At 42.2% G+C, this 24,482-nt stretch overlaps 1 protein-coding gene across 1 annotated transcript; it reads left to right on the forward strand.

Annotated features, from left to right (window-relative positions):
* KCNK17 (potassium two pore domain channel subfamily K member 17) lies at positions 1–24,204 on the forward strand. Its single transcript, XM_030946182.1, has 5 exons — positions 1–219; positions 11,752–11,866; positions 20,694–20,860; positions 22,008–22,176; positions 23,909–24,204. The coding sequence occupies exons 1-5, from the start codon at positions 1–3 to the stop codon at positions 24,202–24,204; spliced, it is 966 nt and encodes a 321-aa protein (XP_030802042.1).
* The last annotated feature ends 278 nt before the right edge of the window (positions 24,205–24,482 follow it).

Genomic DNA, 24,482 nt, shown 5'->3' on the forward strand with positions numbered 1-24,482 from the left:
ATGGTGGCGGCACGGGAGCAGCAGCGGCGGCGGCGGCGCAGGGGGGTGCTGGTGCTGCTGGCGGCGTACGTGGGCTACCTGGGGCTGGGCGCCGTCGTGCTGCAGGCGCTGGAGCGGCCGGCCGAGGTGCAGGCGGCCCAGAACCTCCTCCGGGAGCGCTGGGAGCTGCTGGCCAACCACACCTGCCTGCAGGGGCCCGCCCTGCAGCGGCTCATCGAGGTGAGGCCGGGCGCGCCGGGAGCTCAGCGCCCGCTGGGGCTGCGGGGCAGGCGCTGCCTCCGGCCCGCGGGGCGAGAGCGGGGCAGGAGCGGCACCAACCGCGCCTCCAGCCCCAGCGTAACTCCAACAGAGAACCAACAAAAACCAGCAAACTTTTTCCTTGTGTAAGTGTACGCGCACACGTCCCGCAGAAGCCGCCCACGGCATGGGAGCTTTCCGCGGGCAGCCGCGTCGGGCGCGTCGCTCCGTGCTCGGGGCGCGTCGGGCACGGCCCTGCGGCCGCCGGCGCTCCCCGCTGATGGAGAGATGCTCTCGTTCTCCGCTGCCCTCCCACCAGCCGCGGCGTTCGCGGGTTTGAAGCGCCGCTGTCCTTACTGAATGCAGACGGTGGCGGAGTGTCCCGTTATGTGACAATTACCTGCGGTTAGTTACAGGTGGTTTAGGTTTGCTCTTGCACTTAGGAAGCGTGAGTTATAGACTGTGACGTCTTGCAAGCGGTAAATTCTCATGGAAAGGCTTTGTCGTGGTAAATTTAGTTGATGTTTGTACTTGTGTCAAACTTTTTCTATCTTCTACTTGTTTAAAGGGAAAGTCCTTATGTCTCTTAAGTTATCCTTAAAAATGCTTCTGAAGATATTTGCAGGATGGTTGCAAGACATAAAGCAACAACAAATGCAGTCTTACTAAAGTACAGATGGTTGAATTTTTATGATGCAGATACAAGTAAAGTGACGTAAGTGGGTTCTCTTTTTGCTCGGCTTTTGCCTGTAAAAGAAAAACCTGCAATATTGAAGTGTCTTGAGTACTTACCCAAACCCTTTGATTTCAGTAGGTGCTGGTAGTTGAGTATGTACTCCTTGCTTTGAGGCTTTACTCATCTGCCTCAGATAGATGCTGCCATCGCAAAGAAAACCTGGGGTTGGTTTGTTTTGTTTTGTTTTAGTGGGTTTTTGTTTGTTTGTAAAAGCAGTGTCTGATGATGATTGAAACTATTGCAGCTGGTCACTGCAGTTCAAAGAATCTAAAAGTGACTTGGAACTTGAATATATACTTTTTTTCTTTTCCTCTTCATAAGAGAGGAAAATACAAAAGCCATCAAATGGGATGATCAAGGGTGTTTCAGCAAGGCTCTGGCAGACAAAATTATGCCAATTCCTTATGTCGTACTCTCATCCCTTGGCTTTCTGAGTGGTATATTCTCTGTTGGCAGTCAGTAGTACAGTGATTATATGCTATAAATTTGGGCCTTTGTAAGCTACTGTAGTAGCCACTTTTATTACTTATGGTGTGCTACCTGTGGAATTTAGATAGAGAGAAGTGAGAAATAGAGCAGAGAAGACCAGTCTGGCATTTCATAAAGCTGGACCTTAGTTAAGCTTCATTCAGCACTGGCCCATAGTGTAGTAAGCACCTGGTATGGCACTTGCCCAGGGGTTGCAAGCCCTTGGTGAACGATGGTAATGAGGTGCTAGTAATGGAGAGAAGATAATCACAACTAAATAGGTAGAAATGTCATTCTGTCAGTTTGTTTTACTGCAGCATGACCTCTATGTGTTCTTGATACCCCGAGAAGAAAGCCACTCAAATCCCTTTAGACCAGAGGTTGTTACAATATGCTGTGTGAGTACTAAACTGTGACTGAACAAGCCCTTGATGGGAAAGTTACAAGTAAGCTTTGTTTCATTTTGTGCAGTGTCTGTGTGTGCCTTCATGCTCTGAGAAGCCATACTCTGAGTTTGAATGGCTTTGTGTGTTATTTTGAATAACTTTAATGCTGAGAAATTAATCCTCAAAAATCCACAGAGCTGTTGCCTTCCTATACTCTTTTCTAGTTTCCTAGGCAGCAATCACTGGCATGCTCTAGGTGTGATCAAAAAGAGATGTTTTTGTGTGCAGTAAATTGTTATTGCAGTATATTGCACATAGTTTATCAGGCAGTGCCATCACTGGCTCTTTTCAGATAAGAAACTTGTCTTCTAGATACACAGCTGATTATTTGCTAATTAAGAAAGACATAAAGCATGTTTGTGAAAACGTAAAGCAGTGTGTGAATTTTAATTGCCTTGACATTACTGGCAACTCCTCATTGTTTTCTTATAGCTCTCGGATTCCAGATAATGCTAAACTGTGTTTGTTTTAAGTGTATATGGGCCAATATGAAATAAAATCCTAGTTTGCTGAGCAATGTACAAATGTAATTTTACAACCTGTTTATCACTTAGTTCCTAGTTACCAACCAGGAGGGGAAATCCACTGTTCCAACCCTTGTGCAGATGGGGGAGCAACAGAGAGCTCCAGCTTTAAGGAGCTGGCAGGAGAGCACAGAGTGAGGGTGGTTAGGAGGGAAGCCAAGCAAACAAACCATGCTGTAGTAGCTTGACATGTGAATTATCATTCAGTAATTTCTATGAGTTGGGTCCTTTCCAATGAAGATGCAGCCTTCTACTTAACAAAGGAGAGGACAGAAGGAGGTGAAAACAACAAAAACAACAGTGGAGGAGAATGTGTTAGGAAGCATGTGACATCTGTGGTGGTGGGCCCCTGCTTCCTGGATTTTGTTGGGGCTCTCTTGCCTGGAGGAATTGGCCAGCTCTTCCCCTGCAGGAGTGGTTCCACATTTCCTGAGCAGTTGAAAGTAGCATGTGTGAATGCTTTACATGTGAGCAGATAAGCAATGCATGGTCATGTGTTTATACACACACAGAGGGCACAATGGAGGCACTGTGGCCACAAGTCTCTCTACAGTGTATCCAGTGATGTTTTACTCAAGGAACACATAAGTTTGACTTTGTTGACCCTTAAAAACCCAGGATATTCTTCTGTCAGTCTGACTGCACGCGTGCTCACCAGACAAGACTGAGAGCAGGCCATCCCCATGAGCCACTAGGCAGCATGCAAAGAGGGCAATATCTGGCCTTTTATTATCATTATGGTGGTGATCTCTACATGCCGGAGTTACTGGATGTGAGGTCACATCAAAGGAAGCCCTCAGTAACAAAACTTGCAGAAGATGGCAGCAGATGCAATGATAGGACGTATTGAAGGTGATACACTTTCAGTACGATGAAGAAAAGTACCTGGACTCACCTGGGGACAAAAATATCTATTCCAGGCAAAATTATGTTTTTTTCTAGATTCTGGAAGTGTCCAGAACGTGAGGCTGCACACAAAGAGGACAGTTTGTGTATGAGCATATTTCTTGGAGCTGAGACCCTTTCTGTCCTTTTGGGCTTGGAGACACCTAGACATTCTTTGGTGTGAATCACTTCTAGTGCAAAAGTGCTTTACTGCGTAGTGTCAGTGTATATGTAGCTCTAGTCCAGCTGAGCTACCCTCCAAACTCACTCCTTTTCCTGCATTATTTTCCATGGTGACAGGCACTCAGCTGCTGTACTTGCCAGTGTCTCTAATCAGATGATTGGCTGTAGTGCCAAGCTTGGAACAGTGCTTTTTGTGTGCTACCTATTACCATGACATCCCTTCCATTCTATCCTTCTTTTTTTTTTTTTTTTTGATAGAAACGCTTTTGTGTGGTATACATATTTCCCTAGTACAGATGTTTCCTATACTTATTATATTGTTCTATTGGTTTTCTGTTGGGGACATATATAATGCTATTTAAACACAGTTGTTTTCATAAGATGAGAAAATGAAAGCTGAGTTAATTTTTTTTCTTGTATCTAGAAAGATGTAAGGTTTAGTGAAAAGGGCCTAATGCTAAAGGGCAGGTTATAAACTAAATGGCTGCAGGTGGATCTAGATACTCTTATCTTCAGAGTCAACAGCTAGAGGTACACAGAGAGTTTGAGTAGATGTTTACAAGAGCAATGAGATCCCACATGACTGAAAGATCCTCATCAATACCTTGGCTTACACTGACATTGAACCAGCAGAGAATTGTGACAGCTGTCAGGAAATAAAGCCCTGCGAACACAGTTTACTAAAATAATCTTGTACTCAGATGATGTAACAGGAAAGGGTGAGCATCAGAGATCACCTGCCAGTAGTGAGGGCCTTTAAGGAACAGCACTGACTCCTGGTATTGTGGAGCTGTAATATCTATATGGAACCCAATTTGGTCAAATTAACGTGTCACAGGGTTGATCCTCTATAGTTGTTTTTTCCAACTTCGTGCTTATCAAAATGCGCTGCTACTTTGCTTAAGCTACAGCCAATTCATCATTCTCTAGACCTGTTGGTTAAAAGAGCTGTGGGTGACTTACCAAGAATGTGCATTCTGTGCTAATAACACCATCTTCTAGCCTCCCATTGACAGAAGTTGCTGAAGGTAAAATCATTATTCTGTAAGGCAGTAGGCTGGCACTATATCATCACACTTCTTGGAAGGTAATGAGAAGACATGCTGATAACCTTTTTCTGGTTAGTTGGCTCAGCCCTAGGTCTTCTGGTAGTGTCCAGTACCTGTGTTCAAAAAGAGAAAGGCAAGAGAAAAAGCACAGCAGCCTATTCTATCATACCTCTGCCTAGAGAGAGATGTTCTTTTGATATTATCAAATTCCCAGTTACAGCTGGTCAGGCTTGGTGGGAAGCAACAAGGGAGTGTAGCCAGCTGGCATTGAGTGGTGAGTGTCTCAATAATCTGTCCTACCAGAAGATTTGAGACCCACAACTAGCAGTGAATAGCTACAGACTGGGGGTGTCTTCTAAAAAGAGAGATGGTAATTGTTGTCAGTTGTTTGAAGATGGTTATTCTTATACATATTGTTCTTCATACTTTATCTTTTTTAATGCAAATAAAAGAAAAACAACTAGGGAAAGAAATCTCAATTTTACAAGGATAATACAATGCAACCTTTCTGTGTTCTGTAAATTATACAGGCAGCTTCTTTGAACTTCTTTCAACAGGCCCTGCCTATTTCTGTTGCAGCCCAGCTGTGTCATTGGGGTTTGGGAAGTGACTAGAATTCAGCAACACTCTGTCTCATAAATCATGCCACAGATTCTTCCTTGATTAATTTTCAGAAAAAGTACTAGTAGTTTACAGTAGCATTGGTTGCAGCATTACTGCACTAGGCTACATCTTTTGTTCCTCTCCTGTTGGTGAGTAAGTCTAGATGGATTCTAGAACCGTAGTGCAGATGCAGCTGTGAAGTAGAAGTGCTTTTGCTCTCAGGGTTCCTTTGGTATTGAGGAGTTAGTGTCAATTACATTGGCAAACATTGCTGGGGAGATGGGGGAGCAGTTACTTGATTTGCGCTGAGGTTATTCAAGTGGCATAAAATTAAGAAAAAAACCTCCAACACTATGAATTCAAAAGAAAACCCCACTGGTTTTTTGTTTGTTTGTTTTTTGGTGGGTTTTTTTGTGCCGGCTCTTTCAGGCAGAATTCATGTAAGTTTCCTCTCTAGACAAAGACAAGGGATCAGAGCTTATGGCTGGGAGGAAAGGTGTGATGAATAATCTATTTGTCAATTATTTGGAAATTAATTGACCTTTGTCCTTGCAATCTGAGACCAAGGTTAATGTTAACCATTTTCTTCTGATTTACAGCTGGTATCCTGTGAGGCATGAATGAATGTTTATGTGCCAATATTGCACAGAATTTCCAGTGCACAGAGTTTGTGTGTCATTTTCTCGTTAATCTAAATGGTAGCTTGGTGCCTTTTGAACACCTTATCTTCCTCCTTTATATGTCGCAAAGGAAAGGAAAAGTGTCTGTAATCAGGCAAGCCATTTTCAGGAGTTCATGTATGCCCTGGAAAAGTTGATTTTTGTACATGAATATATACACTTAACTAAACTTAAGAATAAAGTTTCTTACACCAGTCCATTTTTGCCTTCTCTGAGAACTGCTTTCAAATACACTTAGTAAATACTGCTTTTGCCTTTAAAGGTATCTCAGGATTACTGTCAGCTCTGGCCAGAATGCCACAGTTCAGAAGCAGGGGACAACAGCAGTGACAGGAGCCACAGTTTATAAAAAGGTCATTTTTATGACTCTTTCCCGGATGGTTTCCTCCAGGAAAAAGAAAAAAAAGTCATGGATTCTTATGGATATACTTGGTAGAGTCATAAGATTTTGGGGCTTTGCTTTTGTGATTTTCGCTTAACTTGCTCATCTTGGGGAGGGCAGGCAGATTAGAATCTGTCTGTTTAATCATCTATATAAAGTTTATTTTTTGCTGTAAGGGTTATGGGAGGAAAGAGAAGCATAGTGTTCTGAAGAAAGAGATTGTGAAGAGCATAGTGCCTCAGTTTACATATACACATTCATTCATTCTTTACTTATGTAATCTGACCTTAAATACCTTTTTTGAAAGCTGTATCCTAGTCACATGCTGTTGTGACTTGGTGCAGAGGTGAAAGACGGGATTTTAGCTCGTGTCAATGAGGTCAGATTAAATAATGGTCCTTCCTTTTGCAGTACTTGGTGATCAGAAGCTGTGCTGCAGCCACAGGCGGGTGGTGGGGGGCCCACGTGTGATGATAACTGTGGAAGGGAGGGAGTGTGTAAGCTGAGAAAGCTGGGAGTTGCCCAGAGCTGATAACACAGCAAACATGGTAAATGAGACTTGTAGGTATGATTGAGGGATAGAGTGGCTCTGCAGCAAATACAAAAGAATAAACCTACATTTTTGGGGGAGGAAGATGCAACTCAAAGGTTAAGCAGAAATCAAACTGTAGTTGTTGGGGCTGGGTTTTGGTGGTTTGGTTTTTTGTTTTGGAGTTGGTTTCTTTTAGCTAGATAGTATGAACAGATCTTTTGAGTGTAATTCAAAATGTATGGTTGAATTTTTGCAGGTATGACTGTAATAACTACTTTGGGTTAATTGCTGCAAAGCTGAGAAAAATTGGTAAAACTCCAGTAAGTAAAATTCGGAGTAGAATTGGTAAAACTCTGGTAAGTCATGCATTATCAGTCATCTGTGGAAGTGCAGCCCCAGAGCTGTGAGGGGTTAAAATTCAGGCTGTAGGAGTGTTTTAATGTTTTTAGTTTCTTTTTTTGACTCCGATAAGGGAACTGTGGTAATGTTGTGTTTGGTTGGGTGTTGCTGCAGAAAGAACCAGCGACTGATAGTAAAGGACAAGGGAAGAAAGGAGTATTGCCATCCTAAAATAAGTGTGATAAGGGAGTCAACAGAAATCCACAGCTTCCTCACAGGATTACCCCTTAGCTTGAATTCAAGGAGTGAGTTCCTTGCAGAAATATGCACAAAGCAGGCTTTTGTAATCTAACATAGAGCTTGTATTTGCAAGCATGAGCTTATGCCATTCCTAACTGAAACTTCAGAGCTTATACTTGAGGAAGGTGGAGCGGGAAGTTGACTATTCTGAGGCATTTTTTTCTAACAAAGGTAACAGGATAGGCAACTACATTTTAAATATGGTGGTGTTCTAATCACCAGCCATGCCAATATTAAGTAGCACCAAGCAAAGCCTACTTGTGTGGTCAAAAACCAGAATAGCCTACTTGATGACAAAATGCAGCAGCCTGCAAATGAAGTTTCACTGACCCATGAAGGTCTAAGAATTTAAAATCTCAATTTAGAAATCCTGTAGGAGTTACAATAATTCCCACAAAACTTTTATCTATAGTTTAAAATTATGTAAGTATTGTCAGCAAGTAGTCACTGCAAACTGTAAATTATTACCACTTTAGAGAGGGGGAAATAAGTACAGAGAAGTGAAACGATGGTTTTATGTTTTACAGCTTGTCTGTCAGTAGAAACCAAAAAACCACTGTATTCTGGCTTTTTCCTGGTATTTTAACCACCCACCTGTTTCCTTTCTGCTTTTTGAATTGCACATGACCTTTAAAGTTCCCAAACTATCAAGCCCAAGCTCTGCAAGTTCAATATTTTTTGTGTTGTTGTGGTATTGACTGAGGTCTTAGGTTAGGCAGATAACTGCTTTTGAACACTGGATTTAAGATGCTGCTTCTACTAGTGCCTTTTAATGCACTAGGTTTTGAGGCAGACACTGTACAAATCTCCTAGTCCTCTATCCTATCTCCTAATCAGTGTACAAATCACCCTAATTAAGAGAAAGAGGAAAACCCCTAGGATTTCACCTCAAAGTAATCATAAAGTAAAACAAAGTTTCTGGTTCTCAAAAAGGCTGGCTAAGGGAACTAAGCACTTAAAATGCAACATGTGTGAGTCACTTCTTTTTAGTACCTCCTGAACCCACAGGCTAAAATATACTTGCAATTTATTTGAAAATCCATAGCAGAGACATATCAAAATCTCTTCAATGGAAAAAGCAGGAAGAATTCAGCTGTTCTGCTAGAGTGTTTATCAGCTGGTTTTTTTCCTGTGTTCTCTCTAAAATTATAAACCTTTTTTTTTAATTTTTGTGTGAAAAAGAGCAATACTCTAAAGAGCAAGAGCAAAAGTATAGGAATATAGTAAATTAAGGAGAATATTCACTGATATCTCCCTGAATGCTCGGTCAGCCTTCAGGAGTTTGCAATCCAATGACTTCCTGTGCCAGAAGTAATTTCTGTGCATTAATAGCCATCAATGGATTTCTCTTTCATGAATCCACCCTCATGGGCACATCTGCAGGAAGGCAAGCTCCATTAGTTCTAAAATTCTCAGAAGAGTCAATCTTCAGTTTTCTGTCATCATTGTTGCCGTGTCAAAGGTTGATTCTAGACAGTATAATAAAACATTTTTTACTTTAGGAAAACAAAGACTGTATCCTTATCTCCAACCACTGTGAATCTTCCCTTTTAAGGGTGGCATCAGTAGGTCTTTCTTCATAGCAATAATGAACTTGACATTTTTTCTGGGAGTGTTGTTTTATTTAAGTGGCTTTGATTTGCATGACTATTCAGTGCTCCCCAATGGGCTGGCTTCAACAGGTGGGTGGGCCACATGGTGTTCTCTGGTTATTTGATAGCAAGATTTAACAAATAAATGCTTAGAGACTTCTTGCTGAAAGGGCTTGGAGACCTCAGCAAGCACCTCACCAAGTGCCTCAGTACCAGGAACAGAAAACAGCTGCAGGCTGCAAGCTCAGGGCTCACTCTTTGCCAGTGAGTAATGGCTCCATGGTACTTCCTTCCCACTGACAGCAGTGCAGGTCACTGTCCATTTAGGGCAAATGCTGTGTCTTCAGAGCCTCAAGACACATCCTGTGCTTCCTGGCAGTAGCATCACTGCCTGGGGAAGGTTTACAGTGACCCTGGGATTCTGAGTTGCTACAAGCCACCGCAAAGCTGGCATACGTGCTCACAACTGCTCAGCCTCTTGCTTCTAAACCAAACAAAACAGAAGTGCTGCAAAAATGTGAAATTAAACATTTGATGACTTGGTTAATGCTGCTTGCTTCTCACATGATGTCTTTGCAGGCTCTTTGTTTCCCTGTTCTGCATGAAGGTTTTTTCATTTCTTTGGGCCAATTGTGCCACAGGTTCTTGCAATCCTCTCTGGTTCTTAAGTGTTTTTGGCTTTAAAAACTTTATGTTGAGTATAATATTATCTACTACAGAGCTTGTATCAGCAAGACATCAGGCAGGAGAATGGACAACAAACATGCTGCATGTTTGTTTTTCAACTATCCCTAATCCACCTGATAACAAATTTATCCAAGAACTGGACTGTTGCTGTTCCAGCAGATATATATGTGTTCAAGACTAACTAAGAACTGCAGAGATCACAGTTTACAGAAGGAAATTTTGAGGAAAATATCAAGCTTGTTATTTCAATTTTAACTACTGGTTTCTGGAGGGGGGAAAAAATAGGTCATCTGTGTAATTTTCCAGTGTCTCTCTTGCCATTTAACTTACTTTAGGAGTTATTTTATGTTCATGCACACTGATTCCTGTCTAGGCCATTGTCTGCAGAGTTTCTTACACTTCTTAAACTGAAGGTCAAATGTTGTCTGCCTGCACCCCATGTAACCTGACAAACCTCAATGCAGACACCAGACCTGGAAGAAGAACGATGAGTGGGGGAATTACACACAACTGTTCAAAATAAATCCTTGTGGAGGTTTTTTGAGGCAGCCTTTTCTCTCTCTCTTGTTTTTGGTTTTTTGGGGTTTTTTTCAGGGGTAGTTGCATGGAGAAAGGAACCAGGGCTTGGTTCTTTTATGTCACTAATGCTATGTACAAAATCTTTTTTTTTTTTAGTTGCCCCACTCAACGTTACAGCGACAAATCGCAGAAGGAAGCAAAATCCAATACAACATGTGTGGTCCTTAGCCCTTCTCAGAGCACAGGCTCTCTGCTCTGTCTCATAATTTAGAATTTAATAGATTATAGTGTGACTCTGAGGGGTTTAAGTTGCCTACAGTTATGAGTAAATCAAGATATTTCTGAGAATGCATTATCAAACAGTGTTTATTGCTTAGAAAAATGTGTTGATTTCTGAGCTGCTCCTTCGTCTTAGTGTGAGAATTAGTAGCTCTAGAGAAAAGAGATAATGATCCTTTTAGTTAAGCTGCTGCTTGGGACCCTGGAAACAGTTTTTAATTCACAGTCTTGTATAATATTATATAAACAATATAAATTATGTAGAGCACGTTACATCAGTAAAATGGGACAAAGCTTCCTCACTTCGCAAGCTTGACATGCCACTTTGTTTGGTGGATGTATAAACTACAACTCCTTTGCAAAACCAAAAACTGATCAAAGTCTGAGTGTGATTCCTTTTATTATCAGTGGTGAAAGTTTTATCAGTAGTAGTCTTTTTTGTTAGGATGGGGACAGTATTATTTAGTATCTGCACGTCTTTTTCAGAGATGATGAATTTTATGTATTCTTGGTTACACTTTGCATTCAAAGATAATCAACCATCAAGTGAAGTGTGAAATGTTTAGTGTCCATGCTGTGAATAATGTTGTTTTGGACACAGCTATCATTGATTTTGTTGGCATGGGAAGGTATAGTCAGATGTGGGCACTGTTAGGACGTCTCATATCTTATTTTGACGTAACTCTGCACACTTCAGCTAGCGACTTCTAAGTCTTTCCCAGGAGGATTGAACAGAATCAGTCATAATCCTAATCTGATGTGTTCATTCCCATTTGTAGCCCCAATGTGGAGACATATTGGCCAACCTGAGTAGTCTCAGTCTCCTATAACACACCAGATACATTCCTCTCCAGCCCAGGAGGCTTCCCTGCAAGGGATCTGTATCATTTACATATGCATGTATATTTGCTGCTCTGGGACTTCTGCCATTGGAATATCCCATCTGGAAACATTTCATTTTCCTAATGAATATGTCATAAATCAGTCTTAATTATTGCCTGTCTAGGCCTTCTCTAGTTAGATCTTACGCTCCAATCTCTTGCACATTTGTCTATATAATCTACCATGTGCATGTGCAACTTTATTGTATTGCTGTAATTCCCTTTTCATAGAAGCAATATGCTGGCTTTGGCTTTTCTGACCTTGCAGCCCTTTGGTCTCTAAGGCACAAGAGATCCTCTACTAAAAGGGAAACAACAGAACCAGAAGTGATTGTAGTTTGGGATTTTACCAGCCACAAGTGGAAATGCCAGTCACATGAACTTGCCTTAAAGGGGTTTGTGGGATCTCATGTTATTGTCTCTTTGCAGGGTATCATCCAAGCCTACAAGAGTGGCATAACCCTCCAGGGAAACACCACTAGCCTGGGCAGGTGGGACTACAGTGGGTCTTTCTTCTTCTCCATATCTGCAATAACAACCATTGGTAAGAGTTCCCTGCTTACAGATCCACCTCGTAGGTGGGAAAAGAGTGGGAATGAGGGCCTGTACTCAGCTGCTGCTCCAGCACTGTGTGGTTCCCTGGAGCTTGCAGTAGGGAAGCACCCATGAACTCAGCCCTAGGAGTGCTTTGTCAGTGCCTTGTCAGTGATCTCTAACTGATCAGGCACAGGGATAATTAGCTCAGGACATATTCCTGCTAAGTTACATGGCTTCTGGGACCTGAACTTCATGGTGCTGCGCTGCCTGGACTTTCCCAAGTCTTGTGCACTCTGAGACGTCTGAAGTGAATTGTGCATTGAAATGGGCTTTTCCTATCACAAGGACAGGAATTATTTTGGAAAATTCTTAATGCTGGCTTTAGCGTCTTCAGAGACTGTATTTATGAATTATTCCTCCTTATTACTGCCTGTATTAGGTGAGGACCTGCTTGTCCAATTGGAAGTTAAATAACTGGATAAACATCACAATTCAGTTGACTCAGGTTTCAGCAAATGGATAATGCAAAGCCACAAAGAAATGGTGGAAATAAGTAAGGGGAGGGAAAGTGGAAAAAATAAAATGTACTGGGTACAGAGCTACTTAAGGCAGATGCTGTTAATTATTTTCAGTTCATGTCCCCTGTCCCTAAAACCGTTACTAACTTGCCCTGATATCTTTTTCTTATTATGTGACCCAGTATTAAAAAAAAAAAACATTTTGTTGAGTATCAAAAATCCCTCGCAGGTTTCTTGATTTGTCAGCTCTCTCTTCAATTTTAAGTATATTTTTAAATCAAGATTTTTCTTTTTCTACTCAAATGGAGCCTTCTTTTGATTACTGATTGTTTTTGAAGATACATTGGCTTCAGAACGCTAAGCCCCCAAGCATGAGCTCAAAGAGAGGGTTTGTGGGTTTTCTGTGGGGGTGGAGGTGAGTGGGTGATGGTGTGTCATCTTCTTGTGACTCAGTGCATCTTTCTGCCCTGCTCCTTTGCACATGCATTGTTCTGGTTGGGAACACACTTTCAGTGTGCTGCGCTGCCAGGCAAGGGTTGCACCAGATGATGGCAGTGGAGGCTCATCAGACAGGATTACTCAGCCTGTGGGTTTCCAGCAGAGCCTGGTCAGTTCCTTCCAGCCTTTGGTACAAAGCAGCATCTGCTCAGAGCTGCTTTGCGTGCCTCAGTAGTGAATTCTGATGAGTTTCTAAGCCATCAGAGTGACTGTTTCACCATGGCCAATTTAAGTTAATGATATTCAGGAAGAATCAAATTTATCATGTTAAAATATAAGGGGATGTGGTGATGTTGGCAGAGACCTAGACTAAGCATTTCTGCTCTTCTATGCTAAGAGTAGCTGCTAAGCTACTCTTCCCACCCCAACCCCCTGCCCTCACTCCCCTCTTTTTTTAAGTAAACTCCTTGCCCTGATGGCTATAGGGGAGGAGGACAGGACAGGGCATGATACAACTGAGTTGATAGCAGAGGCAATTGAAAATTGGAAAGAACCAAATCTTACAGCTCTTTATCTCGTGATTTTAAAGCTGGTGCTATGACTCTAGAGACTTGTTAATGATTTTCAATTGCAGATTTGAGAATGCAATACAAGCCACTTCTATGCAGAAAACTTCAGATGACTGGACCCTGCATTCTGCTTTTTCCAGTGAAATTGCTAGTTGCATGCAGATTAGTGTCATAACACTGTTGATAACAATATGTTGTAGAGGAAAGTACAAATGGTTTCAGAGAGCCTTACCCTGAGTCTTTATCATAACCTCTCTTTATGCAAATTCTTGAGGTAGTTGAGGGGTTCAGCCTCGATGTGGATACCACGGTGTGACTGGGAAGGATAATTGATTATGTCAAGTAAAGAGACAAACTCCTTTCCAAAGAACTCAATGAAGTTCAAAGGGGTGAGTCACAATAGGAAACTTCATGTGTGAGGTGTGGCAATGAGATGAATGACAATTGAGAAGGTTTCTGGAGAATTTGTAGAGGTTTTAGTATTCTTACATGGCAAGGAAGGGTTTATCTCAGGCTGTGATTATGGAGCCAATGAAAGCAGATCCATCTGCACAAGATTAACCTATAGGACTTAAAACCCAAGCATTCTGGCAAATGAATTCAGGAAGGGTAGCGTTAAGATGATAAAGCAGAAGAAAAATTCTCAGGAATTTAGGGGTACTATATAAAGATTTTGAAGAATATGGATGGCCTCTATTCCATGTGTTCCAGCTGCTCCAAGTCCTTTGGCCTGTTTGTCTCTTCCACATTTTTTCTTTGTAATTAATGCTATTTATGCCTTGCTGGCTTCTTATGGAAAATAACAACTTTGTGACTCTTATCCTCAGTCTTCTCAAACAGCTGTGCCAAAACCACTATCACTTTTACCTTCATCCATTTCCTTTGAGATGCTCTTTCTGTTCTGCCAGCTTCTATATTCTACTTTAGGTGCTTTAACCCCCCCTCAGAAGGCTAGGTCCATTTCTCAAGTCCTTACCAGAACACTTTCTCACTGGGATACAGCAGGGGATGTTAACTTCTTTCCCCATTAACACCGACTGAGGAACATTAGCTTCTTTCCCCACTAACAAGGTTTAAATCCCTGTGTCTCCTGTTGCAGCATCTTCTGCACTGTATCCTTCTTCCATTTAAATGAGAGCTTCATCTATTTTCCCTAATAGTGATTAGAAGCAGCATGTGAACTTTGCTTTAAAACAAAGCGTGTTCTAACCTGCAGGCTGGACATAGTTGGTGCTTCAATTGCAGATGTTTAAAGAACAGATATGGATGAACTAAAATCTCTTGTTTAAAGTGCCCCAAAGCCTATGTAGTTTTTGGCCAATCTCATGATTTGAATGGAACTGCATTTATAACTTTGGGATGGGCAGCCCTGGCCACCTGCTGATTCTTTCTTCCCGCTGTTGCGCTTCTGTGCTTTCCTCGTTGCTGTCCATATAATGCCAGATTATGTTATCTCATTTTCTGCAGATTTTTCCATAATAATCCCTTCTCCAATGCCTTGAAGGGCCATCCTCAGAGTTCCTGTAGAGCTGTAGTAGTAAACATGATTAAAGAAAGAAAAGCTAACTTGCTGCTGGTTTTATCTCTCAGACTTCCTTATCCCTTGCCGACACAAAGTCTCTCCTTTCTGTGTTTACTCTCCTCCTGCTTAGTTTGGACTAGCAGGGCAGAGGTCAAAGCAAGTTCAGAGTGGGGCACAAGATGAAAGTTCCTGAAGTCAAACGACCACAGGGTGGTGTAATTTCAGAGGAGGTGCTAGGGAAAGGCTCTTTCTGTAGTCAGTGATGAGGCTTGAGCCTAAGAGTAGAAGGAGTATTGTCCTGTCTAGCCTGAATGTCCCACTTATATAGGGTGGATGGATGCCATTGCCTAGCGCTGTATGGCCATTTTCTGGTGGCACAACCACTAGAATTCAGTTGTGTGAATTTCAAGGGCCCTTTTTAAGTATAAAATGGGGCAAGTAAACCATCTTCTTGTGAAGAAAAGAAGGGAAATTCCTTTTCTTTCCTTCTCTGGTTAGCACAGCACATAGCTCCTAAAAGCAGTACCACAAAGGACTGGGAGATTACAACAGAGGCATGGATCAGGCTATTCAGTGAGTGATGGTATTAACCACCCTGTTACAGACATTTAGTAGTTGCCCTGGTGCAGGGAATAAAACAGTAGCAAGTTCAGGGCTGTGAAATTCTGGTAGGGTAAAGCTTTGGGCAGCAAGAGTTTTGTGAAGACTCTGTCCCTCTGCGCTGCTGCCCAGTGTCTGGTGGAGCTCCTGAAAAATGTCAGGTTCCTCCCATTGCTGGCTGACAATCTGTTGGGGAATTCAGTTAAACTAACTTGATGTCTCAAAGTGATAAAAATACAGAGTAACAGCTTGGGACCACTTTCTTATTTGAATCCTCTGTGAACCTCAGGATCCTCTTGTGTAGGGGAGTTCTCAGCTGAAAAGCTGCCACTGTTGATGTGTTGATCTTTTCCCTGCCCTGTGACAGCTGGCAGAGCTTCTCTATAGGCTTGGCCAAGTAGGATGTGGCACAGTGGTCCATGGGAGGTCACTGGTGGGTTTGGGGACAGCCACTCGCAGCAGCATCCTCTGAGCACTGGAAATGTGGTCTGCTTTCCTGACTGCATGCTGTCTCACCCAGCTGAGACTAAGCCCACTGTACACTTTCAGTGTACGCACAGCATGAGTCAAAGACTGCAGTACTCAGCTGAAGCATTTTTTTCACTCACTGAAGGAGTGTGCAACCAAATTTTACTCTCATCTGGAACTTCACAGGCTTAAAACTCTTAATTTCCCTGGTTCAACCTGCCAGGGTGTCAATGAGCTTGCCCGTATAAGACACAGTTCCTGAGATTCTGCCACCACTAGCTTTAAAATCAAATTCTTCAAATTTTTGGTTTGTTCTAACCATAAAACTGAGAAGCCAATGCCAGCAGTGTAGCTGCTTGGGGATTGTGTCCTGTTTCTGTCCTACATGTACAGGCTCCATGCCTGTAGCATCCTCCCTGGATGGATGAATTGGGAATAACTGACTTCCCATGCCAAGTGTCCTCAGCTGTGTCCAGCTGATAAGTGTTCTTGAACTTAGTGTGGACTTGGTGGGTACAATGTGAAATCTCACAAGAAGGTTGAGAAGCCAGGATGTTAATATGTTTTATATAGTTATGGAGACATTCAAAGCAGGAGGGAGGATAGGAACCCCTGACTTGCTGATCTTCAGGTGACTGTAGATGGTACCAAATCACCTCTGAAAATCCTAATGCCTGTAAGATCATAAGGTAATTCAGGCTTCCGGGTACCTGAGGAGATCTCCAGTTCAACTGTCTGCTTAAAGCAGTCAGCTATGAGGTCAGAGCAGGCCAGTGAGTGCTTTGTCAGGGTCACCTTCCAGCTAAGCTGGGGCCATGCTCACATTTTAAGGAGCCAAACAAACATTACCATAAGGCTGTGTGAGTGATCAGAAGGTGTGTTTGTGGTTTTTCTACTATGAATTACACAAAGATATCTTTTCCATCTAAAGTGATTTTTTTTTCTTCAATGAAACATTTGAATTTTTCATGGAAAAAACCTTTCATTTCTGCTGGATTAAAACATCCAGATCACTTGTAAAGACCACAAGGGAAAGAAATTTTAGATTTCCTGAAAAGTGTTAGAGGAGGAGCTAGTAGTGGGAGGAGCTGGATGGTTTAAGGATTTAATTTCCTCCAGTGCCTGGGAAAATAGGAATGTGGCTCACTGAATATCACCCCAACTGCCAAGCAGAGAAGTTTTACTGAGTATTTAAATGTGTAATGAAAAATAAAATAATTCTGGCATGGACACCCCTCAGTGAACTGCACAGTGGATACCTGGCCCCCAGGCTTAGATGAATTCCTGGTTATTCAAAGCAAAATATTGTCAACATGAGCAATCCGTAAATTTGGGATTAGACCCATGTCTTTAGGAAATGATGGCTTGTATATTTTCAGGTAGGAGAAAAGATTTAATAAAACAAGAAGTGTTGCCTCTCTAACCGTAGCTTTATCAGTGGTTTTAGCACTCAAACACATTTTTTAGGGAGATTTGGTTTTATGCTAACCCTGGATTTTTCTGCAGATGAATTTTTTTTTCAGATATTTTTTCAGCCTATAATAGACATGCTTTGTGCTAAGCACTTTTTGATGAAAATGCTCTTATATCTGGACAGTGAGAACAAATCTTTCATTGTGGGTAGCAGGAAGTTGCAGCTGCCTCCGTTAACTGAGGGCACTGCAAGTGCTGTCTTGTGAATGAAAAGATCTTTTACTAATAAGTCTTATCTTCTTAAGAAGTCTACAGAGATTCTGAATCCCTCATGGGCAGGAATGTAATGGGAAAGCAGAGAAAAAGTCCTGAATTACTTAATACGTGTAACAGAAGCACGTGAGTTAAAGCACATGGTTATGAGCATTTAGAAATAAAACCATTCTTGTTTCCTCCAAAGAAGCTTAACATACATTACACCTTGTTTCAAAACAAGAGGAGCTATACATGCACTTAATCCAGCTACTTCAGTGGAAACACACTTTGTCTTTGCAGTTTTTAGTGATCATTTCTCAGTGTTTCTTTGCTCAGACATGTACCAGTGACATCCCAGCAGCAGGCTCATGAGGGATGTGACACAACTGGCAGTGCAGTTTTAATTTCTGAATCCGATTCAGATCTTCTAATATCTAGCTCACAATGATTTAAGACACTAACTAATACTGAAGAGGGTAAGTCCCATTTTCCCATTCCTGTTTAAGTTTTATAACAGTTGAGGTTTATATACAATTAGGTTGGCATCTCTTTGTCTAGTGCAAGAACAAGTGGATGTAACCAGACAGGAGTAAATTTCTGGCCATTTTGCATGATCTAAAGGCTCCTGTGCTATTTGATCATACTTCATATCCTATATAAAAGCTGGTGGGACATGGGTTTTTTGGCATGTGTACAGTAACTGTGTACCAAGTCTTCAGAAAATTGTCTCAAGCTGCTGAATCCAAGGGAAAAGGGAGCCAGAGAAGTCAAATGCAAAGCATGTCTGGTGTTTGGAGGGCTGGGTTTACTGTGCACATTAGACCTTCCTACATCATTCAATTTGCCATTCTAAATTAATTGTAACATACAAGTTTAGGTGCTCTGCCATCCAGCACTATGTGACATCCCCACAATTCTGAATGTCGCTGTGCTTCACACAGTGACCAGAGAACACGGGCCTTTCTTCTTTTATATTTTTCTGCAGAGAAACTTAGAAATCTGTGGTTAAAAGAGCTGCCCAAACATTACAGAGTCTTTTAAAACTTGATATAGAAGGAAAAGAAAGGGGAAGGGCTGGGGGAAACCGCCTTGGGAATAACTGGCTGTAAATGATTGTGACTCATCTTCAGCCTCCAGCCATACAGTAAATGCCCCCCAGCCCTTTCTCCTGGGCCAGGTCAGGCCACAAAACACCCTAATCCCATAAGAGAAAAATTGGAACTAATCCACTGAAATGTCACAGCCAGTATGAAATGCACCACACCAGACACATCCTTCTATAATTCGCTTAGAAGGGGTCATCTACCAGATGTACTTGCCTACATGTCTCATTTACCACACTTGTTAGTCTAGAAATGGTGAAAGATAGCAGAAATTAGCAATCACTGGGGAAAAGTGCATTTGCATTGCAAAGAAAGAGTAGCACAAGCATGAAGTCTTAATTTAGTCCCTTTTTTTGGACTGTATTTCAAAACATCTAGTTACATAACAGCACCCCATTCTTTCTGGGAGATGCTCTCCCCCTTCCCAGGGACGGGCTCCTGGGGCTCGATTGGAGGTGTATTGTGTGCCTAAAATTATTGTCCTTCATGTAATCAGATTTGGGATTGGTGGGGGTGCATACTTAGGAATAGTTTTCCCCCAGACCATTTTCTGGGTGTAGTTTGCTGGCAGACATGCACAACTAACTGCAGAGTTGTCCATGGTGAGGGATTTTTGTTAGCAAAAGCTTGGCGCATGTAGATATCCCCAGCCCATAGCTGCACACATTTCTACACTGTTGGTCAGTGGCTTATTGCATCTGGCATGTGACAGAGGTTAGTAAAGAAATGGGACTCTGGAGTTAACCACAGATGTTTGCACTCTCACTTATCTGGGATACAGAGCCCAGCCCTGGGGCCTCTCCCTGCTGGGTGCTGCTCACTTGCCCAGAGGCTACAGCACCCAAAAGCAGGGTAGCAAGGCAGCAGTGGAGGGAGCACCTCTGTGCTTGCTGTGCCCATGGCTGGGCGGTGCTGGGAGGGAATAGCATTGTTTGTGGTAAAAAGATAATCTCCTCTGTGGACATACAACAATCTCTAATGAGCAGAGGTGATTTTGGAATGTAGTTAAGGCCATAGATCTCTGACTGGCTAAGGCAGTGTTGAAATGCTTGTGGTGTGCTAGTTCTTCTGTCTTTGAAAGCATCCTGTGAAATATACCCTAGTTAAATCTGACTTTCTTGTGGCAGAAGACACTGGAAATTACAAGTGCAAGTCTGCAAATTTATGGGACATTTTAAAAAGAACGTATGTGAAATGAAGACAAGTGATTTTGAAGCCAAAACAATCTGGGGATACAAGCAAGGCTGTGATTGCAAGGCAGGACCTTTTATTAGATCACTTCCTATGACTAGAAGAAAGAGGAAAAATTTAAAACTCCTTTTCTTTTTCTTTAGGTCGTAAATTGAAGTATTTTACAGAGAAATTACATTTAACCATTTACAAGGTTAAATGTAATTTCTCTGGATATATTGACTGACAATAATTTTGACAATTTTAGATGTATTTGGTACTTGTGGTGCAAAAGAATATAAGCAAAGAGGCAGCGTTAAGTTCACTAGTCCTGTGGGACAAAGGTAGAGAAGGGTGGTTGTTATAATTAAAACACTATTGTTGTGATTCAGAGACCATCTGACAGCGATGCAGGATCATGTACCAGTAAAGCCCATGCCAACAATGCTTACAAAAATTGAACTAAACGGAAGGTTTGCATTTACGTCAGATCCCAGCCAGGGCAGTGGGTAGGGGAGAGGAAATTGACTGGTAAATGGAAAAGGAACTAAGCAAAATTGGCAGCAAAAGAAATGTTATTTTCCAGCCCACGAGAGGATATGACAAACAATGGATGTAACTTACAGTTATTTATAAAAAAGGTCCTTTTGGAGCAGTGACCTTCTCACCTAACTTCTGTGGATGATGGAGGTTCACCCCTCCAGGGGGAAGGGGTGCAAGCAGAGACTATTTTAGATTTAAGGCTTCATTAAAGCATTTCATCAAATCCCTTGTCTAGGCTATGGGAACCTGAGCCCCAGCACTGCAGTTGGTCGAATCTTCTGCATCGTGTTTGCACTTTTTGGGATCCCCTTGAACCTTGTACTCCTGAACGAAATTGGGCACCTGATGCTGCTTGGGGTTCAGCATTGTGCCTGTCGCCTAGAGGAGGTGTTTCACTGGCAGGTAAGTAGTATGGGCAGGCATGTCTCAAAGAAAAAAAAGACAGAGGACATTGTCTGGTATTTGAGATCCTATGACTAACAAGGGCAGCCTGGCTGACTATTTGACCAAAAAGGCAATAATACTCAGGAATAACTGGAAGCAAATACATTTAGTCTATGACAGCCCTATGAGGTGTCAGATAAGGTTGTTTATTAATTGAGGGAAATTCTGTGATGAATGACTTCCCCTACAGCAACAGAAGTGATAAAGCATGTGAGCAATGGACAGTCCTAGACTATCTAGTCTGTTTATCATCAGTCTTAGTTAGAATTGCATGTGTAAGTTACATGGGAGCATTTGTGGAACAGGCTTTAAACTGGCATGAATTTAGGACTTATGAAGGTGATGCCCAATTTGTGTGGCTTAGTGTCAATGTTTAACCTCAGCTGGCATCTAAGCACCACGCAGTTACTCACCCCTTCCCAGGGGGATGGGGAAGAGAATCCAGAAGAGTAAAAAATTCATGGGTTGAGGTAAGGACAGTTTAATAAGTAAAACAAAAGCTGTGCACACAAGCAAAACAAAAAAAGGAATTTGTTCACCACTTTCCATCAGCAGGCAGGTGTTCAGCCATTCTCGGGAAAGCAGGACTCCATCATGCATAACACTTAATTGGGAAGACAAACTCCATCTGAACATTCCCTGCTTCCTTCTTCCCCCAGCTCTCTATGCTGAGCGTGATGTCATGTGGTATGGAATATCCCTTTGGTCACTTGGGCTCAGCTGTCCTGGCTGTGTCCTTTCCCAAATTCCTGTGTACCCCAGCCTACTCACTGGAGGGGTGGGATGAGAAGCAGAGAAAGCCTGCACACTGTGCAGTCCCTACTCAGCAACAATAAGAACATTCTGTATTGCCAGCACTGCTTTCAACAAAAATTTAAAGCACAACCTCCTACTAACTACTGTGAAGAAAATGACCATCCCAGCTGAAGCCAGCACACATATAGGACAGACATGCCATTTGTTATAGTGGAATTCAGTGAATGTTTGTATGCTTTTGTGGAGTCCATCATCATATCATCATCATCTCCAACTGAAAAACAAGCTGGACTTTCCTTGCTTCCCTTCTTGTGACAGTCTTTTTTTTTTTTCCTTCCTCTTTTACCAGAATAAGGCTTCCTTCCTGATGAAGACCTGTGCACTGGTAACTGGCTTGTTATTGTTCCTCCTGCTACCTCCCTTGTTATTCTCTGACAAAGAAGGCTGGTCTTATGAAGAAGGCTTCTACTATTCCTTCATTACCCTCAGCACTATAGGGTTTGGAGACTATGTGATTGGTGAGTAGTTCACATTTCATTGCTTTCACCTACTGAACAGCAAATCCATGACGCACAAAGCTGCCCACGTGGCAGTTTGGCACCAGTAGCAATCCCCAGACCTGATGATCAGTATGTTGTGGTGTGCATTTGGCAGGTGGGAAAAGACACAATTTCTGCCATAGCAATGCCACCTGCAGAAGAACAAAGGCATTGTTTCCCAGTCAGTAAGTGACATTGAAGTGGCCTGTCCCTTGAATGACTACACCACCAGGCAGGAGTGCCATGGTTCAATCACAGTGGCTACTGAGGGCACACTTATCACACTCCGGTGCCACTCTACCTCTTCATTAACAGACAAGGACTGTTTCTTCTATCAAAACCCTAGGTAATTACTTTCCAAAAGGCAACTAAAATCACTTAGGTATAGGCTGTCAGGCACCAGGCGCTACTTAGCTTTGGATGCCAAAACCCTTTGCCAGAGGAAATGGGATTGGATCCACACCCACTGCATTTGCTGAAACACAGGACACGCCTCTTTGATAAAGACTTTCTCATTAAAAACAAATTGATTATGAAACACATGCACTCTTGAATTCCTGAGAGACAAGAAAGACTAAAACATCCTATTACAGATTTGCTATTTTCTTTTCTTCATAGCACTTGCTTGATGCTTAGACAACTTAGTGGCAGTTACCTTAGGACTTGTCTGTAATGCATCAAAGTTATGATTAGAGCTTGTGTAGGCACATGTAAATAAGTTAGGAATAAAGTTAGCTTGGGCAAGGGTACCAGATGGAGCTTGACAAAAGCTGGGTCAGCTCAGTGTTTTCCTGTACTGATTTTACAGATGATGCTGAACTCTGTGCTACAACAGCTTTACTTCTCTCAGTTTCTGGTAATGCATTTGGTGTTCCTGGCTCTTCCAGTGTGCAGTACCTGTGTAGTACCTTTGTAACTGGAATACTGCCATAGAGGCACTAGGTTTGGTATGGGAATAATTGAATATGTCAGTTGTAGTGTGTAGAGGCTAAACAATTTTGCCTTACAATCCTGCATGTGTGGTTTATGCCTCAATAATGAGGTTCAAGTGACTTTCATAGTGTTTGCCCACTAGTGTGATACAGAGCTGGGAGGAATAAATGACCTGTGGGGAAGCATCTCTGCAGAAAAGATCCTGGCAGTCCTGATGGGCACCAAGCTGTCCATGATCCTGCAGAGAGTGCCCCTGTGGCCGTGAAGGCTGGTGACAATTTCAAATTGTCTTCCAAGGTTTGGTTGTTCTTAGAGGCTTTAGGACTGCTCAGGGCTCTTTTTCTGCTGCTCTCAGAGACTCTCCTGCTTATATCTGGTTTAACAAGGTACATATAGTGGTGCATAAAACCTGCTTACCTCTCTGCCTGCAGCGACCTCTGTTACGTGCTAATAGAATATTGTGGTGCTGAGTGATAAGCAGAGAAACTAAACTGTGCTTGAATGCAAATAATTTCACTTTGACATGGATGTAATTTGGGATTTAGTTTTTTTTCTTGAGAGTGATATTTGCAATTCCTAAGGAGTACTAGGCTGTTGCTGACACATCATGAAACATACTTACAACATCAGTTCACATGCTAAGTGGATGGCATACTTGTGTTTTATGTAGAACTCACTAATATCCAATGATATTTCAACTGTCTTTGCTTTACATATAATGTCTCCTTTGAGGCACTCTTGATCCAATGTAGAAATGTTTTGGGTGGTTCTGTTGTAGGGATGAACCCAGATCGCACCTATCCAAGCTGGTACAAGAATGTAGTCTCTCTATGGATCCTCTTTGGGATGGCCTGGCTAGCACTGGTTATCAAATTTTGCATCAACATTCTAGAGAGTTCCAGTTACTTCTGTCAATGCAACAAGAAGAACACAGAGATGGCTGAAGATTTAATGGATGGTAACAAAAATAGCATGACTGGACTTCAAAATGCGGAGATCTGCTGTGACAAAGACACAAAAATGAAAGGACCAGTTGAATCTCACTCTTACACAGCTCCTACAGAAGCCCTCTAGGGAAGAAAAATGTTCTCTGTGTCCTGTATGTTTTAGTGCACCAGAGATGAGCCATTTAGAAATGTGTACGTGGAGCTGCTCTAACCTGTGAATGGGGTGAAAGTTTGCTTATTGAGCTTGAAACACTTTTATTTTGAATTGAGCAATGACAGAATGTTTCATTTCCAGCACCACGAAGTACTACCAACAGGACTCTTAGCCAAAAGTAGATTTATGGAAATATTACTTGCCCTCCCACCTCAGTCTATGAGGTAATCTTTGACATCCCTGAGCAACAC

This window comes from Camarhynchus parvulus, chromosome 3 (genome assembly GCF_901933205.1).
Source record: "Camarhynchus parvulus chromosome 3, STF_HiC, whole genome shotgun sequence".
NCBI lineage: Eukaryota > Metazoa > Chordata > Aves > Passeriformes > Thraupidae > Camarhynchus > Camarhynchus parvulus.